The sequence below is a fragment of the Neopelma chrysocephalum genome, unplaced genomic scaffold, assembly GCF_003984885.1.
Source record: "Neopelma chrysocephalum unplaced genomic scaffold, ASM398488v2 Primary Assembly neopelma1_24, whole genome shotgun sequence".
In the NCBI taxonomy this organism is placed as follows: Eukaryota; Metazoa; Chordata; class Aves; order Passeriformes; family Pipridae; genus Neopelma; species Neopelma chrysocephalum.
The window spans coordinates 10,984,895-11,009,810 of NW_020897693.1; the positions used below are offsets into that span (position 1 = coordinate 10,984,895).

The 24,916-nt window shown below is 47.3% G+C and overlaps 1 protein-coding gene across 1 annotated transcript in view; it reads left to right on the plus strand.

Annotated features, from left to right (window-relative positions):
• Positions 1–24,916, plus strand: part of HRAS (HRas proto-oncogene, GTPase) — a 41,082-nt gene that overhangs the window by 12,294 nt on the left and 3,872 nt on the right. The window contains exons 2-3 of the mRNA XM_027703468.1: positions 18,200–18,353; positions 22,954–23,132. Of these exons, the coding sequence (XP_027559269.1) occupies positions 18,243–18,353; positions 22,954–23,132 (290 nt within the window). The 5' untranslated portion in view covers positions 18,200–18,242. The remainder of the gene's footprint in view (positions 1–18,199; positions 18,354–22,953; positions 23,133–24,916) is intronic.

Here is a 24,916-nt window from a genome sequence, read left to right on the forward strand (position 1 = left end):
AGCGCTTTTTTCCTAACACCAAAGCACTGTTAAATGTCGTAAGTGGGCTTTGGGAATGATGGAGCTGGTTTCTCTAGATTTCTATCCCACTTGGCCTGAACCTTCATGGTTGCTCTGAAGACCCTGTCGTTGTCTGCAGGGAGCAGGTTGGAGGAGCCCCAGAGCTGTTCTTGAAAGAACTGAAAAAACAAAGCTGAGCCAACTGGAAGGAATAAAGCCTGGTAGCCTGGGGAGGATTTTCTTGACTGGCTGAGTTCCTCCTTTGATTTGGAGCACTTGTTCCATCATGCCTTTTGCTGGGGAAGAATTAGCCTTATGGCAGAAATGCAATACACTGGGCGTTTTGGGAGCAAAAATCTGTCCACAGCAAGAGCCCACAGATCTTGAACTCAGCCTTTGAGTCTCTGTGCTGACAGCTGATTGCAAGACTGCTCAGTATGGGATGGTGCTGTGCCAGCGTCTTTACCCTCATTCTTATGCCTGTGTTGTCAGCATGATTTAATGCTAGAACCCTGAAGAAAAAAAGAGTCAGTTTTATACCCCAATGTTGTTTGTTATTGATACTCATGCTATAATTCCCATCAGTTCAAACACCCATAAAATGATGGTTAGCTCTGAAGAGTCCCTGGAAGTCTTCTGTGTGCACTACAGACACTTCAAACTTACAATAGCAGGGAGTTTATCGGGGGAAATTTCTAGCTGGGAAACCCACATACTGTGCTACAGAAAAAGACAAAAAATACCTTATATTCCATTAGATAGTGTATTTTCCTCACTTCACAATGCATCTTAATCTCTCCCTGCTGGCTTTTCTGGCTACATGTGTCCACGACACATGTACTTTTCATCTTGTGTTTCTAGGAAACTGAGAGGGCAAGTATGAAAACCATCAGGAGGCTTTTGATTCAGTAAGGAAGGGCCTTGTAGTTAGGACCCACAACGTATGTTTTGCTCTGATACTTTCTTTACTTGTTGTCCTTTCCCTCTGAACTTTGGTACAATAAACGGTGTCTATGTTTGAAGAGTGTCCCAACAGAGAGGCACCTGGCACAGCATCTGGTCCTGGCAGCTTCTCTGCGTTTCTGCTGCACGTGGCCTCTTGCCTGGTCAAAAGTGCATCGTCAGTGGCACTGAATGGCGAATGTGCGCCTGTCCCTTTTTCCTGCTCGTCCAAGGTAATTCCTTCTGCTACTCCTTCTGTGTGGCAAAACAGGTCGCAAAGGGAGAGCTGCAATGCCTGCTGTTGTTCAGGTGAAAAACTCTGAGCCCCATCTGCAGCAGGGGTATTGTGCCTAGGACTGGCTTTTTGCTGCAGTTAACCTGCTGCTGGTTGGATGCACCCTGGCAAAACAGTGCTTTTTACTTGTTAATTTTTGCCACCAACAGTATGCTGGCTGTCTTGTCAACAAGAGGTGGTTTGTAGGTCTCTGGAAGATTTGCAGCAGTGTCACTTGGCTGTTTGCTGTCCTGGTTGAACAGGCACACATAAGGCTCTTTGAAAGCTGGTGGGAGAAACCGGGATCCATCCATCGATCTCTTTCACAAAGGTTTTGTAACAATATAACCTTCTAACTAATTTTCGTAACTCCCTAATAACACGTATATGTAACTAAATCTAGGGAGCCAGGGCTATATTGAGCCTTAGGCATGGGAAGTTGTGTAATATGATCAGGTTGCATATTGTGTCCAGGGCAGAGCCAACTGTATTGTACCAACAACTTCCTTAAGATTTTACCTTTAGAGTGGGAAGGCAACTCCCATCGCAGGGAGCCCAGTTCTCCAGTAGTCCACCAAAGGCTGCTTTAGTTTCTAATTCAGCTCTGCAAATACTGTCTAGAGGCTTCAGACTGGGTATGAAGTCAGCTGGTATTATTTCCCCTGTGAAAGCTAAAGTGAGGGAGAGAAAACTGAAGCAGCTTGTCTTAGCCTGAGTCAGCACTGCAGAGTTGCGAGTGTGTTTCTGTAGAGCCTAGTGAAAGGTCCTTGCCTTATCTGTTTTGATGTTTTGTTGGTTACACAACTTGCACATCCCATAGATGCAAATATTTTCCTGAGGTTGGCCCTGGTTGCCCAAGGAGGGTGTTTGCTCAGATTCTTATGCTTTACAATTAATATGAGTTTGCAATTAATTTAAGCTTCTCAACTTCATATGAGAGAAAGAAAGGGAAGTCGTGCTCGGTGCTTGGTTTTGTTTGTTTGGGTTTTTTTTTCCCTCTCCTTATTGTTGTTCCTCACCAGCTGGCTACTTTGAAATGAGCATGTTGTGGTTTTTTTTTTTCCTTAAGCAACAACGTGTCGCTGCAAATTCAGCTTAGGAGAGGTTGTGGAAGCTTTTGTCTGCTGGCATTGCAGCTGCTGCGGGCAAGGCACAGACAATACGTAGTCCTGCGGCTGCCCAGCCTGCAAGCTGGGTCTGGCTGAAGTGGATGCCAGCCCAGCTGAGTGGCATGATCCTTCTTTCCTGCTGAATTCCCACACTCGCTTGGCGGTGGCTGGGACATGCTAGTCCTGCCTTGCTCCAGAGTGTGCAAGAGCAGCCCAGTTCACACCATGGGATGTTGTCAAAGGAACCAGAACCTGGTGTGTTGGAAGTAAATATCTTTTCTCCACCTCATTTAGCTACAGCAGTGTTATCTCAAGAGGGCTGTATGAAGTGTGCTTGTCACAGCTGTGCCAGGCACCGACACAGCTCATGGAAATATCTTGCACGTTCTCTCCTGAGCTACTGGATGAAAATTGGCTACTTCAGAGGGTAAATTGCCTCCATGTTAGTACATGTTCAAAAAAAAGGTATCTAGTTGAGACCTTGAGAGCACACATCATCTTTAGGTACAGCGGCAAAACTTGGAGTAAACCTCATGAAGTCTGTGTTCATTGTGTTTTCCAGAATACTCTCTGAACTTGCATTTTTATGTTTTGTGCTCTTCAAAAGCAACAATTCCTTTAGTGCTGTAGAATAAAGGAAGCACTTGCTTAAAGTGGCGTGGAGGAGTTGTCACCCTATAAAACTCAGACTGGCCATCAGCTGTGTTTCACAGTCACACTGTTGGCCAGTCATACTGGTGGAGTTTTCAGACCTTGCAGCCACTTTAAAGTCTTTTTTGGGGAAAAAGGCCAAATACATGAATTTTTGTATCTGATCAGGGTTTTCGACTGCTAAGTTAAGTCAGATTTCCTGTTTGAGTTGACGTAACATGTCCTGAGTTTAATCAGAACTGTATGGAAGTAAGGGCAACTGAAACCTGTGGAATGGCAGCCACTGCTTGGAACAGCTGCTTTGTGGAAGATCTCCATTTGGGTAAGAAATACTAACCTTAAATATACTTTTCTTCAGTGCAGGTCTTGCACCCTCTCTGTCCTATCTTAGATGTACAGATGAAAGGCAATAATTTTTATGTGGGTTGATAAAATATTTGTGATTAGTAGTTGCTAGACTGTAATCAACCTTGGATGGAAGGAATTAATTTAGAGTGAGACAACCTTCACCGCAAGTTTTTAAAGATGGATTATGAGGGTAAGTTGACAAATTCCAGCTTGTTGACAAATTCCATCTCTCAGAGCTCTTTGCTTTCATTGCTGTTGAAATATAAATTTTCCTCTTGTGTTAATATACTCACACTCTTGCTACAGAACACTGCAGCATTGTTTTGCTTAAGTAGTGTTTCAGGTTAAAGTTGGCTGGTTTGGCAAGTGAGATGGTGGTTTTCTGTGGGATTTTTCTGTTTTTAAAAACAGCTTTTTGCGAACACTTGATTCATTTTTTTAATTTAATTTTACCTTTTCAGTTGAAGTTTCTGTGTGGGAACAATGAGAACTGTGTAGGAATCATACCCACTACACCATGCTGTGGCCTTGAAGGTTCATTGTAGAGACACACATGGTCCTCAGGGAGTTGCTTTCTGAAAATAAGAGGATTTTAAGGGGGAAATCAAAAAGCATTTTATTTCTAGGTAGGTGCGAATGACGTCTGAGAGTGAGAAACTGTTGTATGTGCCTTAGGAGCCCTGAGAAACAGCACTGGTGAGCTATGCTGCCCTCAGACGAAGAGGGAGGCTTTATCAGCATGTCACCCCTTCCCAAAATCTCACTGGTGGCTTGTTGCTCTGCCAGGCTCCTGTGAGAGCACATGATCACGTTTGAGATCTCACAATATTGGCAAGACTGTAAAAATTCAGAGTTTAAACCTAATCTCTGAATTCTAAGGAAAAAGAATTTTATTGTTCTGAGGATTTGAGGAGCTATGGACTCATGAAGTAGAGCCTCTGACTGCAGATACCGTGGTGGTTCTCTGCTCCCTTAAGGAAAAAAAAAACCACCAAAGTACCATAACTCTGAAAGAGGTTCTTGTCCAAAAGTGACGATTTTCTGTAGTTATTCCTAGTGACTGTTTCCTCAGGGGGATAATTCCCATATCTTATGCACAATTTTTTAATCCAAGTTAAAGCCCACAAGACAGATGGGGTCGTGACAAGAGCCAGGAAGTTTGCATCATCTTATTAGACTGGATCATCTTTAACAGTGCTGGTTCACATCACCTGTCCATTTTCTTGCTTGCTTTTTCCAGACTACTGGGGGAAGAAATAAAACCCCTAACAGCCTTGTGTCATTCAGCATTACTCATTCTTGCCGTCTTGAATGGTCAGCAAAGGCAGCATGGGCAAATTCTATGGGGTGTGGGTGAGCAGAATTGGAGAGGTACCTCAGACCATGCGTAGGACCAGGCTCCTACCACTTGAACAGTGACTTCATAGCTGTTACAATTCGTATTTATAGTAGCATACCAAAAAAAGCCTCAAGGTGTGAAAAGGGATGCAGCCACCAGTATGAGCAAGCTGTGTTCTTTTGGTGCACATTCCATCTCTGTGTCACACCAGCCCTGCCTGGAGTTGCTTTTAGTGGTATTTGCTGTAGCCCAAGAGGTAGTTGTGTGAGCTTTTTGGTGTCCTGAGCTCCAGCTTTCAACCCCCTTTCCAGACATCATGGCTTAAGTGTCAGAGCTTCAGTTCTTGTGTCTTTGCTGGTACTTATGAGGGCAGATGCTGAACACAGGGGTGACCAATAGGAAAAAAGGTCAGGATTCATTTGCTGGAGGCTGATGGCAAAGGGTGAGACCATGAAATACGCCCAGCAATCAGTGATTTGCAAAGTGATGTAGGTCATATAACAGATCTTCTTCCCCCACACACACTGTAGTAGTATACAGAAAATATAATAATTTTACTTATAATAATAAAGTTGTGTTACTATACACTGGGGAATTGAAAGCGGATGCTTGGATTTTTCAGTGGGCTGAAGGGAGGTTCAGGTTTTGTTTTCTTTATTTATTATATTTTAAACCAAAGCCAAAGAACTGAGTCAGCTTGATCTTTGCTGCTGCAGTTCCTCCACTGTGGTCCCAAAGCATTGTCTAACAGATGCCTGTACCTCCACAAGGCTGGATGAACCAGAGACTGGAGGCTTATTTTTGTCACTCCTGTTGCAGAAACTCCTTAGGAAGGCTCTGTGTATCTTAGTAGAGGGTTCTGGGAAGACACTCAGCTGGTGGTCCCAGGAGCAAGTTCTCTGTGCCAGCACTCACCAGCACCATATGCAATTCCTCATGGCAGCCAGACCTCCAGGGAGGAGAAAACTACTCTACCACCTTCTTCCTTGTTCTGCTTTATGATGGCTGAGTTTTATAGCTGCTCCGTAGGCACTCTCTATGCCTCCCTGGCTTAATGAAGGTATATTTGTAGCTTTCACAGGTAATGTCAGTCTACCTTGCTACTGTCTCAAGATGCAGGGAGGGGTAAATGTCCCAAATTGGCTAAGGTTGAAAATTAAAATAGGCCAAGTGAGGTCCTCAGCCAGTGTTGACAGTCTTGTCTTTAGTGGATTCAATGCAAGGACATTACTTTTTACCCTTTCCTGAAGGTGAGCCTTCAAGGTGAGATCTCAGTTTTGGGACTTGTGTTTGGTTCTTACTCCTTGTCTTGTTCTGTCCTTTTGCTTCCTTTGGTAAGCTATAAAAGGTTGCACCTTATCCATATTACCCGCAGATAATGTCTTAGGGCTGTCAGGAAAAGTCGCCTTTGAAGTTCTAGGTTTGCCTTTTGTGGTTATTTTTTTCAGGTCAAATACTGTTTGCTGCTGTGTTTCTTTTTTAAATGTCTCCGCAATGTGTGCTTCCCCAGCATCGCAGAGTTGTGCTTGGGCAGCAGGATCAGAAAGTCTGAGAGGCTAGTTGGGAGATGGCTTGACACCAGGAAAGAAAAAGGGAAGCCATATATACATATATAAAAAGAAGTGATGTTTGTAGTTTGGGCATCTCCTGCTCTTCTTCTCTCCTTCCTTCCCATGACCTTTTCTTGCTGCTGTGTGGTATTTACCTGGGGACTTTGCTGAGCAGAGGTTGATCTGTGATGAAGGTCCATTGTCATGCCTGACAAAAGGATGCTTCAGCTAGAAGGACACCTGCAGGATCGTGTTGCCCTGTTTTACTTTTCCCAAGCAGTGACTCTTCCAGCTCATACTGCGGATGTTTTGGGTTGTACTTTGTGTGGTCTGTTTCTTTCTGTGCTCTCAGGTGAAACCAGGTGCTAAGAACAGGGTGTTGTGTGTGCCAGCTGTGTCTGGTCACCAGGTGCTTGCCATGGTAGTACCAACTGTGGGCAAGTGCTGGTCTCTGGCTGACTTTTCCTACTAAAGACATGCTCTCTCTAAAGATTTCAAGGTTTTCTTCCTGTTTGCAGCTAGGATGTTGTGTTGAAACTCCCTTGCATCTCTTTGTCCATTCACTTCATGGACTTTCTGACTCTTTTTCACAACTAGATGTCATCTCAAGCTCAGGACATGGTGTGCTTCCTGTCTGTACCTCTTTCAAACAACCTACTCTGGTTCATGTGGCTGGAGGGAGTGTTTGCCCATGCTGTCGTGCTGGTCCGAGTGAGGATCAGAGCCCTGTGTAGCTCTTTTCTCTGTCAATTGTTGATCTGTGTACAGAAACACCTAAATTGAGTCAAAGAGGCAGGGCAGGGTCTCTGAAGCTTTATGGTCATCTCAAGTGCAGTGCCAAAGCCATATCTGGATCTACTCATTGCCTCTACCAGGGTGTCTGAGGGACTGGGGTTCAACTGAGGGATTCTGAGATGATGTGGTTACACCTAACCTTTAGGCATTATCAGAGGGAGCTCAATCACTCGTCTGCTTTCAGAGGCTTTGCTTATTTGTTAACCAGCTTGTTGGGCTTCAGTGTTGAGGTAGAGCCACATCTCAGACGGGCTTGGTGTCTTGCATTTCCGTGGTTTCTTTTCAGCCTTAGTTACTCTGCAGATGCTGGCTGTGAGCCCGCCCAAATCCTGCATGTTGTTGTCACTGTGGACTTCCAAGGAAGCTCTGGAAGGAAACCCACCCGGCTTCTGTTGATTGTGCAGGTCTGTCAGCAGATGCTGGAGGCTGTGACGGAGGTGGTGGCATAGGTGTTGTGCTCCTGTCCCCTGCACACTCAACCGCAGACATTGATAAGGACAGTCTTGGGACAGAAGCTTGAATGTGGGGCAGCAGAAATACCCAGCTTTACCATAGGTTTCCTGTGTGACTGTCAGCAAGTCACTTAATTGTTGTGGATTCTTCATTGCAGGGTGGAGTTACTATTTCCTTGATCTGCAGCTCTGTGTGTTGCTGGGGGGTGGGATATGTGAACCTGCGTGAAGGCTACTTAGAGTTGAAGGAGTATGTCTTCTGTGTCCACACTGTGATCCTTGCAAGACAAGCAGGATGAGTCCCTGGGCAGTGTCCCTTTGTTACTCCAGATCCAGAAGAGGGGAATTCCTTCTTTTTCAGCGTGGAGAGCTGCAATCCGTACATCTTCAGTCTTTTTTGTAGCAGGCCTGTGCTGTGACAGTGATGTGTTTAAGTAACTCACCTACAGCAGCATTGCTTGGATTTTTTTTTTTTTTAAATCCAGACTGCTGCAGAGGGCCGGGATATGAGAATCACATTATTAAGTGTATTTTGGCTGAGATTTACCAGGAGCAGCAAAGTGAGGCTCGAGTAATCCAGGACCCTAACTTTAAATAAAATCTGCTGATCCAAACTTAATTCTTGCACTTTTACTTTTGGACCTCTCTGTTTCTGTCAGTGTTGCTCAGTATTGCACACACGATGTGTTGGTTGGCTCTGAATGGCTACAGACTTGGTCATGATGAATTCATTTGCCATGGCTGTTGAAGGGCTGGTTTGAAGGTCTTCTGTGGACATCTGTGCCAGCTGCGCTTGCAGCCCCATCACTCGAGGTTGCAGCTGCCAGGTCCATAAATCAGCAACATGCCCCTGAATATCTGCTGCATAATTACCGATGCATATTCATGTTTGCTACAACATTGTGTCACCCTGCAAATATAATGTATCGTGGTGGGAAGGAGAGCAGGGACAGGCTCCCAGCAGCAGGTGCCTGCTCACTTCATTTTATCTCCTCTTTCTGCTGTCACCTTGTCTTTGGGTCCAAGATGTCCCCTTGCTTGCTTTTCTAATGCGTTTTCCCCAGCTGCTTCTGGATTTGCTAAAGTGAGCCCTGCAGGTTTTATTTTTGCTGTGGTGCCTTCTTCCTCTTTATCCCTGCTCTGCTAATAAATAAGGGTGTGTGCCTGCAAAGGCTCTGCAAGGACTAAATGAGTGCAAGAGGATGATCGTTATATTTGATCATGTAAATTAAAAGGCTTACTAATAAAAGACATTCTGGAAGTATCTGATCTTGGCTGTTCCTTTGAGCTCTGCTTTTGAATGAACTGTTTTGAACAGCTTTTTATTGGTGTCCCATTGGGAATGGAAGTGCAATAAGGAAACTCAATCTTTGTCCCTCATCCCAAGATGGACTGTCCCTCACCCACAACAAGCCTGGGGAGATGACGCTGTTGCACCTGTCCTGCTTTACCCTCTATTTTGAAAAATGAGGAAGAAGAAAAGTTCTTTCCCTGGAAGAGAAAAAACTTTGAAAAAAATATGATTCACAGCCTGTGATATACCACATGTGAGAGAGGACGGATGGGGGTTGGCTCTGCTTTTCCCCTTCCAGGATCCTAAGTGCTGTTCAGGGAAACTGGGGGAGCCAACTTGAGGACTAACCAAGCATACCCCAAGGGACAGTTGAGTTCAGCACAGCCAGGGCTGGCTGTCTCTTCAGAGAGGGATCCCTCTCACTCCTACTCTGTGTTTTTTCTAGGGAGACTTGAGCTGTTCCCAGAGGATCCTATTTCTCTGTGGAAGCTGGTTAGCCATCCAGGGCGTGAGTGTCGCGTGGGCAGGAGCAGACTGGGCCCCTACTGTCCCAAGATACTCATTTGTCTGCTTTTCTGCTGCTGGCCAACAGCTTCCACCTTTTTTTCACCCAAATCGATGCTGCTGGCTCGTTGTCTGGACCTTTCTGCTGCAACAGCTGTAATGTGATAAGATATGTGCTGTATGCACCATTCCATTCCTGGAGACTGGAGCTCACCACTACTCTTGTGATGTTATTTTGCTCCAAAACCTTGCTTTCTAAAAAGTCTCTTATCCCTTAAATGTTTACATTTAAAAAAAAAACCAAACCCCTAAAAACATTATCAAAATCATTCTTGAAACTTTCCAGCTGCAACCATGCTGTTTTCTTATCCACGTATTTGCTGTGAAGATACATGTGTTAGGATTTAAAGCAAGCAGGAAGCTGAACAGCCATACCTATTTCCATTGCAAATTCTTCTCAGCTTGGATGCATTTCCTGAAACCAGTTTCCTAATTTTTCCTTGTCAACAGTTGTTTGGGAGGAATAAGGAAGGATGGGGAAGGAGAGGAGAACAGAAGTCTCATAGCGGGAGTACCTTTTCTGACTATGGGGTACTTCTTTTGGTCTGATATATGTCAGTGGTGTTCAGGTTGGGATTGGCCCTTTCCTTAAGTGATGTACAAGGCCATCTTACATCAGTCACTTCCCCCTTTCTTGCAGTTGGGCTTTGAGTGAGGGGAAACAGGAGCAATGCTCAGCCTGCCCCTCTCCTCCCAGCCCTACCTGCATTTCCCATTGCTTATCTGTGTATTCAGAGCATCTGCCTCTCCACTGGCTGCCTGTGCCCATGACCCAGTTGTGATTTCATCAGGATAATTGGAGAGCAGGGCCCCTTTTTCAGCACTCTGGGCTTTCCTGTTTGATGTACCCTGCTTCCCCAACTGCCTCTGCCTAGGAAAACTGGGCTGGAGCTGAGCTGCCAGCTCTGACAGCCCAGCACAAAGACCCAGCAGGAGACCAACGGCTTTGCCATCCAAAACCTTTACTGGGAGCCTTTTGTCTCAGGTGAAGATCCCAGATGGAAAGCCACATTGCCTGAATTTAGTTCCCAGCTTTATCACCCACTGATGGCTTTGGGCCAGTCCCTTGACTTATTTGCATCCCTTTGCCTGTCTCTACATGAGGAGGATGGTTTTTCTGTTCATGCATGGCCACCACCTCCAGCTCTAACAGGGGATGCTCCATCTCTTGCAGCTTAATGGTGAGATCTGAATTTGTCCCTTCTTATGCTGTTGCAACAGAGAGCCAGACGGCTACAACCTGCGTGATGACAGGACCAGTGGGTTATGGGAGAGGCTGTACCTTTCCCCGGAAGTTTGCCTGCAGCTGCTCCTTTCATCACCAAGAGGACCAGGCAGAAGATACCAGGTACCTTAGGAAACCAGCCTGGAGACAGCATCTCTTGCAATTCCATGTCATTACCAGGCAGCAGTTTCTCCAAAGCCTGATATTCTCTGTCCTTGTAATTACATAGATCCACTTACACTGGCACTGCATATTCATCTGGTCCAAGTTTCTAGTCATTGCACCTTGTATCTTGTGGGAAAATCAATACAATTTGGTACTGAGACTAGCAAGCCAAGAGATTGCTCAGAGCTTGGGTTTGTGGTTGTGTACCACGTGTTTTAACAGTTAACAGTTACTGTCATCTATATTGTGGGTCGTGTTTTAAAATTTCCTGGTTACCTGTCCATCTCTTTATATACTCAAGATACATCATGCTGCCTTTCACCCATCCCATTAATGTTTATAGGTGGGATTTTAATGTAAAGGAAAGTTAACAGCTACATATTCTCTTCAGCTGCACCTTGGCCTCTCTGTTTTATCATTTGTTTTTCTGAAAAAGGCTGGGAGGCCTGGGAGAAGTCTTCTTTCCAGGGCAGGGTGGAGGGCTGCCAGCCAAGGCTGGGAAGCATCTGCCTCTGAACCACCTGATTGGCCCAAGGAGGCTGGAGAGGAGATGAAAGCAGAGGAGCCCTGGCAGTTTGCAGCCTTCTGCATCTCGACAGTGAGAGCTTTTCCTCCCCCACACTGCTTCCCCACGTGTGTTGGTAGATTCAACACTAGGTCCTAAGTCCTGACTGCAAGATAAGAGTTCTTTTTTTATTTAATTGTCCCCTGTTGTCCTGGCCTGCTTTGTGGCATGTTCATGCCTTCGTGCATCCATCTTTACCAAATTTCAGACACAGCTCCAGTCTCTTTTTTCCTTAAGCAGGCTACTCTTGCTCATCTGGAGTCTCAAAGAGCACTTAAGTATTAGATCATAAATCACAGGCATAATTTAAAAATCATCTTTGATTTTAGTTTTTTATTTTTTTTTCACATCACTGGCCCTGCCAGTTGCAGATAACTGGTGTTTTCAGCAAGTGACTTGGGTGCTAGCAGAGGTGGTCTCTCCCATCTGCTTGTGATTTTTTTGAAGGGTCTGCGTTCAGCAGTGATGTGGGATGTATCATGTTTCTTTCACCCTTTTCATGGACTGGCAGTGAGTAACAGCTTTCTCTCTGTGGAAGTTAGCTTGAAAGAGCGGTTCTTCTGCAGAGAGTATGGTGGGATGAGCAACTTGTTATCAGGGAGATGGGAGGTGATGGTGGGAGGTGAAGATTCCACTATGATTTCCAAGCATAGCCCAGTACTTGCCAGAGTTTCCTAACTTCACGCTGCTCCTCATGGCACATGCATGATGCCGGAGATGTGGGCATGAGCAGTCCTGATTTATAAGCTCCTGAGATAAGGGGCCTGCTCATCTTTCTTTGGAGTGTAATGATTTTGCTGGCCTCTATTGGCTGGAGGGAGTGGGGTGGGTGGGCAATTCCTTTATCCAGAGGGAGGCTCTTGGGTAGCTGGTTTGTTCTATGGGCTTGTTGCATTACTGACTTGTTTAGGTTGTTTGCTGGTTTGAGTAGTTTAGGTATAGCTACCTCTACCGGTTGTTTTTCTTGGAATAAGCTGGCAACACAGAACTTTATTAAGAATATTTATTATTTGAGAGGGAAAACAAGAACAGTGTAGTTGCACTCATTAACTGCCAACAAGCAGTGACTGCACAGCTTTGTCTTTTAGTCAACTATCTGACAGCTGAAGCAGGAGCCAGGGAACAGAGAAGAGGTAGCAGCTCTGGTGAGGATGGTACTATCTTGTTTTCCTTTGTCCTTCTGTATCTTCACAAGCTGTTTGTGGTTGTGTAGTCTCTGGCAGAGGGGTTGTGTTGCCACAGGTGCTTCAGCTGGAAACTGCAAGGGCTGGGCCTGCTGCAGTGACCAGTCTGTGCCTGTTCAAGACCTTGTGCAAAGCCATGGCTTATACCTTGCTGCTGGGACATGTTTATGGCTGCTACAGAGCAGCAATCCCTCTCTTCTAGACCTGCCTATGCCTTGAACCTACCTGCAGCTTTCTGCTGTTCTTCCTCACAGGTTTCTCCTTGAATGTGCATCTGTATTTTGAGCCTCCTACATTATGTCATTCCTTACCTCTTTTCTTTTTTATTTTCTTCTGCAGCAATATTTTTGTGCTCAGTCTCTTGGGACAGGCTGTCTTCTCCTTTAGATCTTGAAGAGCTAGCAGAGGGTAGAAGAAGCCATTCTGTTCCTTTTGCCTTTTTTTTTCTTTTTTTCCCATAGTAGAAGACATTTATTATCTCCAAGTCGTTTCTGCAAAGCAGCGCCAGCATTTGCAACTTTTATTCCCTCTTTGGCATCCCTTGCTCTTTTTTCATCTGTGAGGTGCAATGTCTGATTTTGCAGGTACACAGCCAGCAAGCCAACAAGCAGCACAGTGGATTAGATTTACAGCCCACTTGTTAACTTAAAAAGCAACAAGTAAATTAAAATGAAGCATTGGATAGGCAGATTTGTAAGAGTATCAGCATGCCAGCCTCTTTTACATAATTTCTGTCAGGCTGGGCAGGTCAATGAGAACATCTGCATTCTGATCCTAGAGTAAAAATAAAAGGTGGCATTTCAGACCACTGCAGAGGTTCCTTCAGTCCCTCCAGAGGCTGTGTTTTGTGATGCTGATGACGGTCTTATACATGAGCAAACCGAGGAACCTGGACAGTCAACGTAATGAGCCAACAAGGTTTGCTTTTCCAATGCTCAGAAATCACTGAGTAGGATCGTGGCCGGAATCGACTACTGGTAAAAGGCTGAGATGAGTGTTGTTCTCCTAGAGGATTGCAGACCATTTCTGCCTGCAGGGCATCTCTGCTGAAGGGAAATAAAATCAAATGCTGTGACATTTGTGGTCATAGGGCTCCTGGGTTCCTCTGGACCGTGCTGTTGAGGAAAGGGTGCCTGGTCTGAGATGTGCCCAAAGAGATTTGCAGAATTGAAACTGACTTTCAGTGCCTTTAAATGCAGAGACTCCCAGTGGACAGGTAGAGGGTAAATGTTCAATAATGAACAATTGTAAAACTTCTGCCATGACTGGCCTCAGTATGGCAGTGCTGCACAAAAATCTATCTCTTGACTTGTTTAGTTGGCTTGGTGTCTGTCCTGGGAGAGATACAAGGTGATGGGAGGAAACAGAGGACACAAAGAAAGCTCCTTCAGTTATTCTGTGGAAGGAGTGTCAGAGCCTCCTTCGTGGTGAATGTGCTGGAAAACCACTGCATATCCCTTTCACTTGACGCCTGAGCTTTTGTTGAAACTGTGGTGGTGTGATGTGATGTACTGATGGGGTCAAGCCCCTCGAGTTCCTCACCTCTGGTGAGTAAGTTTCTGGAGGCTTCACAGTCAGGTTCCCCAAACCACTTCTCTGTGCTGGAACATAGGAACCATGAAGATCAGATTGTTTTTTGCAGGACACAGCTGCATCTCTGGGTAACACCTGTAGCCTTGATGCCTAGACCTGCTTTAGGTCTTACCTCAGTAAAAGCTTGTGCCGAGAATCTTGGTCCTTGTTTCTGTGGGCAAGGCCTCCATGCTGCTTCCCAGCATGCGCAGGCAGGGGAGATGATGTGCCTTCTGCCCTCACCCACATCTTCATCCCTTCCCTGCAAGACAAAGGTAGGATGCTGGTGTCCACCAGGGTTGGCTGCTTGCTCTCCCCGGTTCCTGCACAAGGCTGGCAGATGTTTCTTGTTTGCTGGAGCTGTGTGGCCCTGGCTACTGGGCTGGGAGCAGCTGCTGCTGCCAGGCGGAAGCACTCGGCGAGTCTTTCCTAGACAGCTTTGAATGGGAGCCAGGAGCCCTCTCACTACAGGAGAAAATCCACGAGGTCAGGAAATACAGCAGCGACAGCTCCGGCTCCACGCTGGGGCTGTTTGCTTGGCACGCGAATTCCAGATCTCCTCTTCCCAGATGGTGCTCCTGAGTGGCTCTCCTCCTTGCCATCTCACTCAGCTGTTGCTTGACAGCCCTTTGCGGCTTTTGGGGTGTGCAGTAACTGAGTACTGCAGAGGTGATAAATTTGGATAGGCAGGGGAAACACTAGGTGGTGACCTGGATCAGACCTTTCAGATCTGCCGAAGAATGGAAGAAGCTGCAGAAGATGGAAGAGGCTCTGTTCCTGCTCTGTGTGGAACTGGGAGGCTGTGCTTTTGTGTTTCCCTCTGTTATTTTGTGGTCAGCTCTGTGTGGGCTCTGTCTTAGCTGCTGAGTAATAGAAACTGGAAATCCTCACATCAGGAGAAGCTTTCACAACCAGTCTGTCAACGTCCATCTGGTGTGTCCCCAGCATGAGAATTTGGGGTGTTTGTTACAGTTGCTCTGACAGGAACACCATGCTCTCTTCTCTGCTTCTGGTTTTTAGGAAGCCAGACATTGTCTTTGGGATGGCTGTTCCATGAACCAGCCCCTGTGGTGGGGGTGGTGATGTTCATGTGGCATTGAGGAACAGCCACGCCTTTGTTGAAACCATGTGTGCATCGATGAGAAGCCTTGCTCTTCCCATGTTGAGGAGTAAAAAATGTGATGGGGAGCTATGAGATGGTGTTGGTAAGGTCAACTTAAGGATAAGATTGGCTGCCCAATCTTAGCAGAGTTTGGCCATATGGAAATTTCTGCTTTCCTTACAGCCTTTGGCCAGGTTGCTTCTTTTGTGGCATTCACACATGTTCTGCTGTGCAGTTGGGTCTGCATGCTGCCTGTGAGGAGCTTGCATTGTGGATCCTTTGGGAAAGGAAGTGAGCTCATCTGAACATTGATTTTAGCACACGTTAATTTGGGCAGCTCTCATGCCCAGAGCTGTCCCTCATTCTCCACGCTCTTGCTCTGCATTAGGACATGTTTTGCAGCAATGGTAGGAAACAGGTGGGTAGGCTGGACTTGCTATCCTCTGCAAGCTGCAGAATCTCTTCTGCCATTGTTGGGGCAGGGATGGCATGCAGAGCAGTGAAGAGTTAGCTGAGACTGGCACCTTCTAGGTATGGTGTGAGCAAACACCAACTGCTACAGAGTTCTTGTATGTAAATTGTCTGTGTGCTGGCCATGAGTAATGCGTTAGCAATAGGTCCTTTGCCCCTCTCATTTTCCCTGCCTCTTGGGTGGGTGTGGAGCAGGAAGACATGGGTCTGTGTTTCTGTGATGGAGCCAGATCTAAAAGCTCTGGGCTAAGGTGGTGATGTGCAGGGCTTGCTGGTGTGCAGCTGCCCCTCTGCTGTGCAGTGGAGCTCAGCTGTGGTCCTGAGCAGGGTAAGACCCTTAAGCTGACGTGGGTGACCACGTGGCCCCCACCTCCTCCTGCAGTGTAGACCAGAAAGCTGGTGTGGCTGTGTGGGCTAGGGGTCTTCTGAAGGGATAGGCAGTGCCTTCCACTGTGCTGGTCTTGAGGGAGGACCTCCTCCTTGAGAACTCATGTCTTCTCCTCCCTATATTGAGTCAAGGCTTTTCTCACTGCCTTATAGCAAGTCCTGTAGGCCTGGGCAGTTGTGTAGTCCTGCTTCATCATCAGCATCAGATACAGAGCAAGGTCCATTGTAGCCACTGCATTTATTTACAGCCACCATGTGTTTTGCTGGGGGTTGCAGATCTCCCTGCTCTGTAATGAAAGATGGGAGCTGGTTGCAGAGTTTCTTCAGACCCTCAAGACCCCTCTGTGTTCAGCTGTGAAGCTGTTTGCTACAGGAGCGATCCCCTCCTGGCCAGCAGTGTTGCTGGAGATGGTCAGTCAGCATTTGTTCCTCAGTCCCGGTTTCATCCTGTCACTGTCCCTCATGATAATTGTCTCTGCCCAGAGAGATAAGAAGCCTGGGGTGGGCATCTCTCTTGTCCCTGAGAAGCAGAGTATGTGAGAAGGTCATAGACGTGAGGGTATGCATTAATGGAGCAGAGCAATGTATGCGCTTAAGTTCTTTCCTGTAGTCTTGTTTTCAGTCTGCATCTCTTTCTTGGCTGCCAGTACAGAGGCACATCAGACTTTCCCAGGAAAAAGTGGCACATTTGGGTAGGCACCTAGGGTATGACATTATTTGCACTTCATTTTCCCCCTCCCATCACCACTTTTCCATGGTGTTTACTGCTTCTCCAGCAGTGAAGAGCAGCACAGCAACCAGAGGTCCTGGGTAGGGTTAGGGTGGCATCGTGTTTGTTATTTGGTTGCTCCTTGGCACCCCCTCCTTTGCCTCTCTTTAGGATCCTGGGTGCTGAGAAGGGCGTGAGCTTTGTTTGCCTTCCGACTACCGAGACAGTGGCTCAGAAACGGGCTTCGGGAAGAGGTGTTTGTGTCTGACTGCTCCCAGCTCGAGTGGGTGATGGAGTGGTTTAAAGTTGCAGTCAGGTGGGGATTGAAGGCAAAAAGTTCTGGCCTCCTTGCCATTAGATTTCTGCTGCGTTAGCAAATGCATTAAATGCAGTCTGGGTCTAGAGTGACCGTGTCCAGCACAGTTCATACCAGCTTCCAGAGTTTTGGGAGCACGGCTGGCAAGCCTTGGGAGGATTGAGTGATTTAACTGTCTGGGGTGGGAGCAAGGAGCGTGTTCTAATCCACGTGCAGTAGCGTTGCAGGCAGCATTGAAGGCTGACTGTCATGGGGAAGTGAGAGCTTGTCTTCCTGCTACCTGCTGCGTTTTGGGTGCCTTCCCCAGAGCTTGCAGATGGCAGCTGAGAATGAGTGTTGGACCCTGGAGTGACTTTCAGAGGGCAGGGCCTGCAGTCCAATGAGGATGGATTTCTATTTAAACCTTTGAAGTTTTGTAATCTTCCTGCAATAGTTCCTCTTTCTCAGTGGGCTTGGAGCAGAAGTTTAAGGGAGGAGCTGGGAGGATGTGAATTTTCTCCTGCTGGCGGGCCGTGGCAAGTACACAGTACTGCAGAAGTGTAGTTTGCTCATCCTGGCCCTAGTCATCATTTCTCAGTTAGAGCTTTTCATGGCAGCAGCTCTTTATTCCCTGTTGGGCATGCTAACTTCATCTCTCGGGAGCAGGGGTGCTCCTTCTGCCGGCCTCCCTCTCTGATGGCCAGCACAGTGGGAGGCACTGTTAGCTGGAGGATGGGCAGAGGGTATGGATGTGCCACTGTCTCAAACCTGCCATGTGGTTTGAGGTTTAATGCAGCCTTGAGGGTTGAAGACATGGCAGTAACAGCATATTTGGGTGGGGCTGGATGTTTTTCCCTGCTCCTGTGGGAATTGATATCCCAACCTCATTGGCCAAGGGTTTCAGATCTATCAAATGATTGTCATCTTGAGGTAAGGTAAATCAGGGACAACACTGAGCACTTCGGCAAAACCAGACCTCTTAAATCAATTACTTTAGGGGTTGATTTACACAGCATGTATCTCTGTCTTCTCAGTAACACCTCTTGAAGTTTGCTCAGGGAATCTGTGAAGTTTGCATTCAGACTGTCAGGCTGAAGGATTGCAACATGCCACAGGATAAACATAGTTTTGTATTCAGTTTGATGGATTATTTTGCCCATGTTAAAGTAACCTCTCCTAACATGGTGACCGTGTTTCTCCTTGCAGGTGGTGGTGCTCCTGGAAGTCCTGAGCTGGGGTCAGCTGGAAGATGACTGAATACAAGCTGGTGGTGGTGGGAGCAGGTGGTGTTGGGAAGAGTGCTTTGACGATACAGCTCATTCAGAACCATTTTGTTGATGAGTATGACCCCACAATAGAGGTAAGTGGCTTTGGGCACGGGGTCTGTCTTGTCTGCATGTTTTCCTCTTGCTGTTCTCCACCTTGTCTCCAACCCAGAGCATACTCAGTTTGGTCTCAGGTCTGAACTTGATTAGGAAGGTTCCTCTGCTCTGCAGAGCTATTCTGAGTCGCTACGTGTGTGTTCAGAGGTCACAGTGACCGACTTGTGTCTCCTGCAGAAGGATAGTGATGTCTGCTGAAGAGAGATGACACAGGAGGCAGCAGAAGCAGGCAGAGCTGGGCAGGTGCTGAGAGGCAGCACAAAAGTCCTCTTTTCTGATGAGATGACAGCATAGGGAGGGATTAAAGGTTTGGGATTGAAGAGCCATTTTGTGCCTGTGCTTCCATTTCTCCTCCTGCGAAATCAGAGTAAATATATTGACTTTTTCTGCAGGATATTTTGAGATTTACTGATGAAATGGATTTTATCAGAGCTTGATTGTATTATGTATGTCCTGCAGTTTGAGTGAGACGTGCCAAGCAGCTGAACTGTTGTGGTTCACAGAGTGCTGCCTCTGCTTCATCGCCAGGAGTTAGAGGTTGATGTGTGGGTTTTGCAGTCAATGTGGACGGTAGCACTGACCTGCCTAGCTCAGCAAACTTCCTGAAGAAGCAGGCAGGGACCCTGTGGTCTTCACAGGCTGTATGGGGGTAGAGGGGGATGTGGTCTTCAATATCCATTACACTATTCTTTTTTTTTTACTTTTTAAAAACATATTCCATTCTCTGTCTGCTATCACTGTAGCTAGTGGCATGTTAATTAGCCTCTGTGTGACTTACACCTTTGTTAGGGGAGATGTGGGTAGCAGCTGCTGCTCTGCACGAGGAGTAAGTCCATCCTGGGAAGGCAAATTGCAGCTCTGTCATGCCTCTTGGACAATGACCTCCCTGTCTGCAGTCCTAAAGAATTCTCTGCCAGATGCGTATAAATACAGCTGTGGTTGCTGCAGTTATTATTATCATAATGGCTAAAGGCCCCAGCTGGGACCAGAAATCTATTCTGGTAGGTGTTGTATGTGTAGTCCCCACCCTGAAGAGCTTACAACTTAAATAAACAAGCAAGACAAGGCTTGGTAGAAAGGCTGAAATAGTCTTACAATCCTACAGAAGAGAAGGAGAGCAAGCACTTAAAAAGCACATGCTATTATGTCATTTGGCCAAGGTCACCTAGAAAGTCCATGGCAGAGACTGGAATTTAATTTAAGGGCTCCTGAGTCTCCTTGCTTATGGATGCAGTTGCCTTGTTCTCCATCTCCTCTCCCCTCATGTGCTCGTCCCCAGTAGCTTTGTATACTTTTCTTAGAAACCCATTCCACATTGTTTTCAGCAAAAGAGCTGCTGATGGAGAGCAGCCTCTCTGGGGAGACATCTGCATGGATGAGTCCTCTCTTGGACCTTAGGTGGGCAGAGGCAGCTCTCACCCAGTGATGTGTTGGGTTTTGGCATCCTGTGTTTTTTGTCTCCAGCTGCCTGCCCCTTGTATGTACCCTGCAGGGAATTTTCTCCATGTAAACAGGCAGTGGGGAATGTAAACCTTGCATGGCATTTCCCAGCACACCCTCCTCACCCTACCCACTCCTGCAGTGCCCCGGGAGATGCCTGCTCTCTCCTCCCCTGTTCCCTCCGGCCCCATTCTGTTCTCCTCTTCCAAAAGCTCTTTAGCCCTCTCACCCCTGGTGCTTTTCCACCTGCAGGTCCCACCAACCCTGATGCCTTTGCAGCTCCCTTGGTTATACCTCCCTTCCCCTGCTACCCCAGCCATCTTCTCATACATTTTAGGAGACTTCTTTTAATTATGCTTCATTTTATGGGGATTTAGGACGCACAGAGAGCTACCTGCCAGCCATCCAAATGTGACCAACAAACCACCCTCCTGTGACTAAGCTGCTTTGGATCGTGCCCAGGAGCTGACTGTGACTGTTCAGCCAGCTAACAAGCAGCACAGCAATGCTGAAACGAGCAGGATAGAAGAGGGCAAAAAAGTGCATGGAGCAAAGGCATTGCCTATCACCCAAATGGACTGAGCTCAGGCTGTGCTGCAAAGGGCGGTTGTGAGTGGGTCAAGGTGCACCGAGAAGATGCTCCCCAGGGCAGGAGGGTTTTGTCCCCTGTCTGGGGCAGAGACCCTGACTGGATGCCTGCTCCCCTCCTGCCCTTCTGACTCACTATTGCAAACATTTGGCTCTGTAACTCCACACTGTCCAACCCACGACAGCACACGCTCGCATGCCTACTCTTTTACTGCTGAGAAACCTTAAGACCTTTATTTTGGGAACAGGAGGGCCAGGGCTCCAAGGAAATGTATGCTACTGGCATTGTCCCATGGTGAATAAGCGGGGATGGAGTAAAGAATTTCACTGTGTTGAGAAATTCTTTGGTTCATCTTCCAGCTTCTAGCAGCTGGCTAGTAGTGGGCTTCCCAAGCCTCTGATCATATCCTGACTGTAGCGTTTGACAAGTGGACATCTTGGCCTGGACCCCCAGCACATCCGGTACGCTCCCAGCATCTGCCTGGGATCCTGAGTCTGAACGCCAGACAGATGTTGTTTCTGCTGCCTGGCACTTCACAGCTGCGTCTGGCTGCTTTCCCCTCTGCATGAAGGTAGAGTAGGATATGGGAGGCTGCAGAGGAGCATTGAGGCAGGGTGCTGATGTAGGCTGGTGGCAGCTACCCCTGCAGTGGCAGCCAGGTCACCTGGCAATGTGGCTGAACTGCCATCCTGAGGCAGGGTTTGGATGAAGCTGTACACAAAGCAGTGATGGGGAGAGCTTGTCCCCTTCCTTTGCAGGAAGCAAAGCATCCACTGCAAGGCAGTTATGCTTTTGCCTTGTAAGCAAGCTGGCTGGCCTCACGGGCAGCCTGTTGATGACCTGAGCTGAGGTGTGGGATCTCTCCTCCGTCTGCATGCTGTATGCTTGAGAGACCTCCTGTAGCTGGGGACTCGGCAATTAATTGTGAACACGTGTGCCAAGAGGCTGGTCCTCTGTACGCAAGCCAAGGTGCAGGGGTGGGAGGATGCTTTGCTGGGCAGAGCAGGCACTAGGGTCCCCTTGCATCAAGGAGGCTCCAGATACATTATTGATTAGAAATGGGAGCACATTCCTGCAGGGCGGCCTGCCAGTTGCCTTCAGAGTGGTTGGCTGGAAGCCAGCCCATCACTCAGTGTTTATTCTCGATGGGTCAGCAGTCCACTTTTTGGGAAGGCACAGCTGAGAAGGTCGTGGCAGAGCAGATCTCATCTCTGATTTCACAGCCCTCTCTGCAAGGTGAGGAAAGACTTTAATTAGTCCCAGCAAATGATGTTGTTTAGTAATGAACCAAAGGATGGAGGCTGTGTTGGCCCCATTCCCTTCCTGTGCTGCTGCTGGTCCTGTTGTGACCTTTGCTGTGTCGGCTGTTTGTCTGCAGACCTGCAAAGCTCATCTGATAACATTGTTGTGGTCACTGGAAGAGCAGCCGACATTTGAATTAATTTTAAACTGCAGCCGTAGCCTCTGCGAGTGGTTGCAAAGCACTGTTGTGGTCATACCGCTGACTTGCACCTTTTTCATATCTTTCATTTTGGTTTCCTTCTCTTGCTGGGGGTTGAGGATGCTGCACTGTCCACAGGGAATGGCTGTTAGAGAGGGAGGAGGCTGTCCTCCATGCAGGGGCTGCCCCAGCAGCATCCCTGCCAGCGGGACTGAGCACGGGGAGAGGCACGGTGGGAAGGAGCAGTGCTTTGAGGAGCCTGCCTTCAAAATGAAACCTTTGGAGGGACGCCCTAGGTGATTTCCAGGCCTCCTCACATCTGTGATAAGTTGTGATTGCCTCTGCTGCAGGGAAAACCCCCAACTTGAAAGGACCTGCCTGGATAGTTCTTGCCTCTCCTGGAGCCCTCTGGGCACAGACTGGTTGTGGGAAACACCCGGCTCACAGCATGATTTTATTTTATTTTTTTTCTCATGTTTAAGGAAGAGGTTTACTATCAAACCCAGTCTGCAACCTTACTGGTGGCATATTGCCTCCAGTGCCTGATCTGAGATGCATCAGAGGCACTGGATTTCCAGGTCATTTTAAACACCTTCTAGTCCTGCAGATTACAGATGGTGGCTGGAAGCCCTGGCTGGCTGGAGCCTCCTCTCCTGAGTGTCCCCTTCCAGCACCCAGGCAGGGTGGCAGCACAAGGGATTAGAACTGGGACTAAATAATGCTTAGGAAATAGTTGCCGAGGGTTGCAGTGTGGTAGAGATGAAGCTGCGCCTGGTCTGCCAGAGGCAGGGCTGGGAATGGGGAGAGCAAGCCAGGAGCTGTCTTCTCTGTGGCTCAAACAGACCAGGAGAAACCTGCTTAGCTACTCCCTTTTTCCTTTTTTTTTTTTTCGTTTTTTTTGTTGTTGTGGTGGGGTTTTTTTAAATTATTTTTCCTTTTCCTCCCATTTTTGAAACAGATTGAGTTGTCTCTTTAATGGAAGCTAAACGCAGGCCGAGCATGACCTGGCATCTTCCCAGCGATGCACTTGCTGCATCCCTTTGTTTAGCCGGACCCAAGCCCTCTCTTAATGCATCCTCCTCCCTTTTTTCCCTCTTGTGGCCTTCAGGATTCCTACAGAAAGCAAGTAGTCATCGATGGAGAGACCTGCTTGTTAGACATCTTGGACACTGCAGGGCAAGAGGAGTACAGTGCCATGAGAGACCAGTACATGAGAACGGGGGAAGGATTCCTGTGTGTCTTTGCCATCAACAACACCAAGTCCTTTGAAGATATTCACCAGTACAGGTCGGTATCCTGGGAAGGGCCCTTTCCCTCTTGCCCTGTGCAAAGGGGAGGCCTTGCCTCTGCACCCTCCTGCCCACCCTTTTAGATCAGGCCCAGTGGTGGAAGCACTGGCTGCCAGCAAAGACAATTAGCTCAAGTGGCCATTCCCCAGGGAAGAGACGGAGCAGACGGCTAATGTCAGTGACTCCAATAAAGCCCATCCGAAGGGATTGCTTGTGGCCTTTGGGGACTCGGTAATGTAATGTTTAAGTGTTTATGGTGACTAAAGAGAGAGCTGATCCTGTATGACCCCCTCCTTTCCCTCCCTAATTAGTGGAATTGCTTGGTTAGCGCAATCGATCTCAGGGACTTCAGCTGGGCCCTGGAGCTGGGAGAGGAGGCTGAGAAGGGCAGGGAGGGCTGCTTGCCCTGCTGTCTGCTGTTGTGATGAGGCTGTAGTCTGCCAGCTGCACACATCCAGGGAAAAGCAGTCCTGCCCCTTTGGAGCTTGGTTTCAACCAGGGCAAAGACTGAGTAGGAGGGGAATCAGGACCCCAGCGAGGTGATTTGCCCAAGACAATGTACAGGAAAGCAGTGACAAAGCAGGGACCTCATCCTGACATGGTCCTGCTTTGGCAGCACCTGAGTAACTCATCCCACTTCTCCTTGCTGACATCACCCCTGCAGAGCTGGAGAGCCAAGGAGGTGATACAAACACAGCAGGAATCTTTCCTGTTTATCCTGATGCTTAGGGAGGGATCGCTCTGCCTTGTGCCTTTTTCTGAGGCTTGGCTGTGATGGGAAGCACTTGCAGAGGATGCAAGAGATGGCTCTGCCTGTCCCTGCTCTGTGCACTGCCCACCAAGGGACTGTGTACCCCAGTCCCCCACCATAAACTGCCGTTCCAGTAATCCTGTTGTTCCAAGCACAGGCACAGCCCTTCCTTGCTCCACAGTCCAGAAGTGCTGCTCTGAGCTGTTTCAGTCTCAGCAAGCAGGCTGTTCAGTGTAATAGCTGCACAGGTGGACTAATTTGGCTTGTTTTAGCTGAACTGGAGGACAAAGGATGGGATTTTCCTAAAGCACCTGAGGGATTAAGCAACATTCATCCTTGTGCTGGGGCTGGTGCCTGTGCCGTTGCTTGCAGGATGGCACTATTTCAAGTCATCATGATCGTGATGTAAATCACTGGCTTTCATCTCCTTTAGCCTCTGCTCTTTGTGTTTGCACTTTTAAAGAATATTCCCCAGAGAAATGCTGGCTCTCCCTGGTTAGTAACCATTTGAAGATATCTCTTTTCAGCTAAGTGTAGCCTGTGCACTAAATTTAGTACTTGCATTTGCTGATCAGGATGTTACATGGAACATTTAGATGGCTTTATGGCATATCATGCATATAGTTAGGCTTCATTTCTATGTTCTACTTCATTAAAAAAAGATAATTGATTCTTTTGTGTGTGATATATGTCCAGCTGCCTTTGGATGGAAATTTGCATTAAATTAAAATGCAGAAATTGGCATTTTAAATAATGCTTTTATTAGTTAAATAAAACCATGTTAAATGTTCTTGATGCATGAGCAAAAAAAAAAGCTAAAGTTAAATGATTTATTAAGCAAAGGAAGTTATTATCTATCAGAAGGGAATTGGATGGATTGTTTGTGGTCATAATGGACTTTAAGAGTTTTAGAAGTGGTAGATCTCATCCTCGCCCACCTAGTTTTAGATCCAAGGTTGGAATGAAGAAGTGAGCATTACAGTTTTTTTAGTTCCCAATAGGTTTCTCAACTTTGAATGACCTGAACTAAA